At 39.4% G+C, this 6,000-nt stretch overlaps 1 protein-coding gene across 1 annotated transcript; it reads left to right on the top strand.

Moving 5' to 3' along the window:
* The first annotated feature begins 1,636 nt into the window (after nucleotides 1-1,636).
* Nucleotides 1,637-1,897, top strand: LOC120710560. Its single transcript, XM_039996210.1, has one exon. The coding sequence runs from the start codon at nucleotides 1,637-1,639 to the stop codon at nucleotides 1,895-1,897; it is 261 nt and encodes an 86-aa protein (XP_039852144.1).
* Nucleotides 1,898-6,000: the final 4,103 nt, after the last annotated feature.

Below are 6,000 nucleotides of genomic sequence, written 5' to 3'. Positions count from 1 at the left end.
GCTAGCCCAAGACGTAAGGAACCATCGATAAGTTACTTGAGCAGAGTAATATAATGTTTAACGAGCGAACGAGTTGTGCTCTGGATAGGAAGAACCAGCTGTGAGATTAAATTAACCAGGGCATCTAGTTCTCCTAATCTAAATGGACAGTGAGATATACTTTTGCGGCCCACATAATAAGCACAAGTTGCGAAAGGGCCTGTAGCCTAGTGGTTATAAGAGCATCAGTAGTACCTGAGGTTCTGGGTTCGACTCCCTGTGGGAGCGAATTTTCTAGGATTTAACGGCATTTGTGCTTTCAGTGGTAAGCGACATTTCCATCGACAGCGAAGCGCTTGTGGTGACTTTGTCAATCTTGAGGATTTGTCGGCTTACTCTCTCGGAGGTGCTCACAGGGGTAGAATTGCGTGCGTGTATTTAAAGGGATGAGTGTGCGTGCGTGTATGTGAGCATCTCTATCTGTACTATGTTTCTTTAAAAAAAAATAAGCGCAAGTCGCTTTCTGTGACTTCGCCTTATGGACGTTGCATGCACGCGTGCCAAACCGCACCTCCAGATTGGTCTTTGCCAAATGCGTGCTCATCTGAGTTAGTTTTCGATGCTAAGAACCTCGTCTTCAAGATAAAAATATATATAGTGCTTACTGCTGCTAGTATAGCAAGTAGCTAGGTGTAACTTTTGGAAATCTCTGCCGCGCTGCAGCCAACCGGAGGTCCTCTCGCCCAACAACTCCAGGAATCCACGGGCAAACTGATGCTTCTTGACTCTCTCTTTGCGAGGTTCGCAGTCTGAAGTCTGAACAATGGTGAACTAACTGTCCATGCATCTTTCTTGCTCTTCTGTTGTTTAAGCTGTTCAAATCGAGCACATTGCTAGAACAGAAGTCTGCTGCATGCTCGTCCAATTCAACTCCAGTGTACGGTCTACTACTATTTCAAAGCGAAGAAATGCCTAGTTCTCTCTGTCGGTTCATCACCACCGCTCATGGCAGGTAGCGCTGCCCAACTCGACCTTTGCGTGCCAACGTGTGTGCTCGCGACACGGTTACGTGCGGCGCTAAACATACACGTGCGATTTTGTTGGTGTGATCCAGGCCAATGGCCTCGCACACACACCCCCAGTAGTCCATCCATGACCAGCATGCACTAGAAACCTCCATCGATTCACTTTCTGATTGCTCCCTGCAAGCTTGCTTGTCATCAATAACTTCTGGTGATTAAACAAAACGGCCCCTGATTACACGGCGCGCCCAATGAATGGCCAGTCAAAAAGAACCACAGGGATCGCCGCGATTACAAAGCTGCTGCCTAACCCCCACAAAGCATATCTCCTTCCCTACTACCAAAACCTAAATACCTAATGCTAATCAATTGATGCTAATAGTCAGTAACAATGAAGCTCTTAACGAAGTCTTGCCGCACGCGTGCGCGTGGCGGCTGGGTCGGTTCGGTCTCCTGATGATCCCCTATAAATACACCAGATCGAACACACCTGATCCCTTACAACCAACCAGCCAAAGCTTGTTGTAGCTTGCGAGGTAGTAGGAAACTTGCTTTGCTTGCAAACCTCTCAGCCAAATTGTGTTGCAGCTTAGTTTCGAGAGATCGAGAGGTATAGTGTGGTAGCTAGGGTGTCAATGGGGAGGGGCAAGAAGTCCTTCTTTGCGTCCCTGTTCGGGAGCAAGAAGCAGGGCTCCGGCGGCGGCAGGCAGGAGGAGGCGGCGGCGGTGGCGAGTAGGCCACCGCAGAGGTACTACCCGGGGACGAGGGTGCGGCCGAGCGATGACGACGACTACTACGGCCAGTACTGGTACGCCGAACGCGACATCAACCGGAAGGCCTCTGAGTACATTGAGAAGGTGCACCGTGGAATGATGGCCAGCGAACAAGACGGGTAGGCAGGCGCCTGTGCGTGCGCGTGCATTTCCGGGTTGGCTGTTGTTAACCGTACCGCGCATGAATAAGCCTGGTTCAGTGTGTCATTGTACGTTGTGCATGTGTCATGTGTTGTGGACGTTGTCTATTCGATTGCACTCATCGCAGGATTGATTTTGTTGTTTTGTTGTTTCTCTATCTGTAGTGTAATCTATACAAGTGTAGTATCATAAGTTAATAATGCCTTGTTGTACATGGAACTCGAGCAGTTATCACGTGCATGAGTGTTTGTTCTCCTCAAGGTTATCAATTGATTCCTCAGCCTTGAATAATATTCTTCAAGATAAGGACATTTTCATTAGAGTAGTTTTGGTTTTCACAGGTTTCTCACCCTAGAATTAACTTTCTAGGCTAGAAACATTTTTTGGATACCTGGTTTACATCAACTAGCTTTGGAAACACATTTTTAAGGGGCGGATCAGCTGGCTTTGGTAACACATTTTCAGGGACAGACGGAGAACAGATCCTAAAACTGCATCATTTGTAGAAATGATTATGTAGGGCTGGTTGTGATTCATCATAAACTATTATTTTACCAGCCCTAGAAAATTTTTCTAGCAATGGGTAGTCTGGTACATCATGTTGTTTAGAGGCAATGGGTCGTCTGGAACATCATGTTGTTTAGCGGTATATGTGTATATGCATCATGGTGAGATAAGGACGAGGGTGGGGGACGATGGGTGGGATGTGGCTTGGTGAGGTGAGGATTTAGGTTAGAATTAGGAGACGTATATGGGTAGAGGATATGACCTATATAGATATAGTGGAAGTATTGGAGTACATTCTTTAGGTGGTTCTTTAATAGGTTTATAGGGTTTATATAAAGGGAACATATCTGGTGGAAACTAAATCTTCGTGAAAACCCGTGCAAACCACGACAAAAAAAATCATATAATTCAAAAAAAAATCGCATATGTAGATGATATGATGGTACATAATCTTGTAAAATATCTTCTCCAAACTCAACTTCGTTTGTGAGATATAAAAATTACAAATTTCTAACAAATCATCTGGATAGCTTGTTGGCTTAAAATTTGTTATTTTTATATCTCATAAACGAAGTCGAGTTTGAACATAATATTTACAAGATTGTGTATCATCATATCATCTACATGTGTGGTTTTTTTAGTAAATTTAGATGATTTTTTTTGCTATAGTTTGCACGGGTTTTCACGAAGGCTGTAGTTTCCACCAGATACGTTCCCTTATATAAAATATTGGAGAAGTTTTAGGGTTATCATTAATTTAGGTGGTTCTTTAATAGGTTTGCTGAGATAAGATTATAGTTGTGTAGAAGTTGTACATTTAAATATTTCATGGTTAGTGAAGGTTTCACGATGATATTTATGTTTCTCAACAATGATTAGATCATCATATTAAATTTAAATAATAAAATATAATTAGTAAGAAATTGAATCATTCTGCTTATTATCTTGGGCAGTTCAGATTAATGGTTTTATGTCAAGCATGGTTATATTGTACATCGTATTTATTTCTGTGGTTAAAAATCTTGATCCTAGTGCAATAGTGCCTGAGCATAGTAACGACTTCAGTTCAAGTATAAATTTATCAAGGCTCAATACCTAATCCTATAATAACTTAGAACTAAGAACAACTCTGCTTTACTACAAATTCTGTTTTGGAAAATCTACATACAGTAAGTAACTTCATTCAGAAAGTTGTATCAAAACTCCATTTGTCGCGTTCAACAATAGTATACAACATTAGTTATTGAATATATCATATATATATATATATATGTATATATATATGTATATGTATATGTATATATATGTATATGTATATATATGTATATGTATATATATACATATATACCCGTCTATTTAGCATCCCGGGTGTTGAATATTATTCAACACTCCGGCGAGAGGTATTTACGGTAGTAAAATCTGGCTGGCTAGGCATTTTATTGCAGACTTCATTATCGTGCGGGTAGTAAAAGCTAGTGTGTAGACATCATACCTTAATGCTCGCTTGATCAGACACCTACCAGTCTATCCTGATTTAACGCTTACTAGTAAAAGCTATCTCTATCTCTATGAATGTTTTGGCGTGCTTAAAGGGATTTGAGTTGACCGGTTGTAGCATGCGGTAGAGTGGTCGCGGTAACTCTGACAAGTTAAATTTTACTACGTTAGTGTATGCGGGAGTAAAATGTGATATCATCATGTGTCCTGGAAGTAAAAGGCATCAAATTTCAGCACGTGAGGTAGCACATTCACCAGACCTCCAACAGCGATCTAAAAATTAAACCGTTGGGGTAGCACATTCACCAGACCTCCAAAACAACGATCTAAAAATTACACCGTTGAGGTAGCGCGGGAGTAAAAATTGATTCTTCCCATATTCCATGTGTTTGACCTGGGTTAGTGCCTAGTTGACCATTGTATTGATCGGGAGCGGTGAATTTTGTCAATCCCCATACATCAATTTCATAGAGATTTACCACTAGTTTTTTTTTTTACAAAATGTGGTGTCAAATTGTCTAGCGATATTACTCCGATGGGCCTAAAAATAATCATGGCTCCTCCCAGCACTCGTGGCCCCCGCCCCCGGTTTACAACATCTCTAATATTCTTAACTTGTAGTAAATTTGTACTGCTATAGCAGGTTCTGCCATTAAAATGTTGACATGAGAGGACTCATATTACTCTTGCGAAAACACATGTACGATTACACAAGTACTTTTAGGTACATTTACACAACAATACAAGCATGATTTTGCCGGTTGATGATGCAGCTCTAACACAAGCAAACTTGCAGAAATACAACTGCAAATGAAAAGAATATGCTATTCCACAAGCTCATTGTCCGAAATGTTCCGATGTAGCACTGCTTTCAGGAGCGCCTCTGCGTCAGCCCTATGCCTCTTCTAACTGCCTGCATTACCAATAAATATTTATTGCAGTGTCTAAAATATGGAATATGAAAATTGTAAAAGATACTACTCTATCTAACCCGTGAAGCATGTACTACTCTAAATTTTGATATTACTATCTGAATATGAACAAAAATACTACTTTAAATTATGAAAATGATACTACATAAATTTTATTAAACTAAGAGGAGTAATATTCGAAGAAGTAATTACCAAAATTTTTAAAATTAGGAGGATCAATATTCAAAGAAGTAATCACCCCGTGCATGCATCTGCCCCCCCCTCCCAATCCTTCTAGCTTGCGACTTATCTAACTTATCTAACAGAAGCACATACTACTCTCAATTGTAAAATTACTACCCGAATATGAATAAAAATACTACTCCAAATATAAAAAATAATGCATAAAATTCTTTAAAATTAAGAGGAGTAATATTCAAAGAAGTAATTAATCATCTCATGCATGCAACTGCCTCTCAATCCTTATATCTTGTAGCTTATCTAACAAAAGCACATATTGGTCTAAATTGTAAAATTGTACTCCTTGGATATGAACAAAATTCTACTCTAAATTAAAAAAACACTACATAATTTTTATAATTAAGAGGAGTAATATTCAAAGAATTATTTACCAAAAATGTTGAAGATTTCTAGGAGTAATTTTCCGAAATCAGAGAAGTAAAAAAATCGTGATATTGGCCGTGTTGTTGACTATTGACTTGCAGAATTATTTTCACTATCTAAATTGGCCGTGCTGTTGTGTGGCAGCATAATGTAATGGTCACATGATTCACGAGTTATGAACTACAATAACGCACAAAAAATACTACTCAAAAATATCAAAGTGCTTCTTTAAATTGTGGAAAATACTACTTCAGTAAGAAAAAAATATTACTCTAATTTGTACAACAATACTACTCAAAAAGTGTGAAAAATACTACTTCAATAAGAACCAAATACTACTCTGGCTTATAAAAAATACTACTCTAGCAAGCTTTGCAACATGGAAACACAATGATAATTTTTTATGCTGTGAAAATACTACTACAGTATTGCTTGTGCTACTACTATTCTGGATATTGCACAAAGGGGTCAGCTTCTAGTTGTGAGGAATCAGATATGATGAAAAAGAGAGTGCTTGCTCACTTGTGCTCTATGATTTTGATACGA

The sequence above is a fragment of the Panicum virgatum genome, chromosome 5K, assembly GCF_016808335.1.
Source record: "Panicum virgatum strain AP13 chromosome 5K, P.virgatum_v5, whole genome shotgun sequence".
NCBI lineage: Eukaryota > Viridiplantae > Streptophyta > Magnoliopsida > Poales > Poaceae > Panicum > Panicum virgatum.
This window is presented reverse-complemented; position numbering and strand designations above follow the sequence as displayed.

Coding starts and splice junctions, on each gene's coding strand:
- LOC120710560 (XM_039996210.1), top strand. CDS start 1,637: ATGGGGAGGGGCAAGAAGTCCTTCTTTGCGTCCCTGTTCGGGAGCAAG.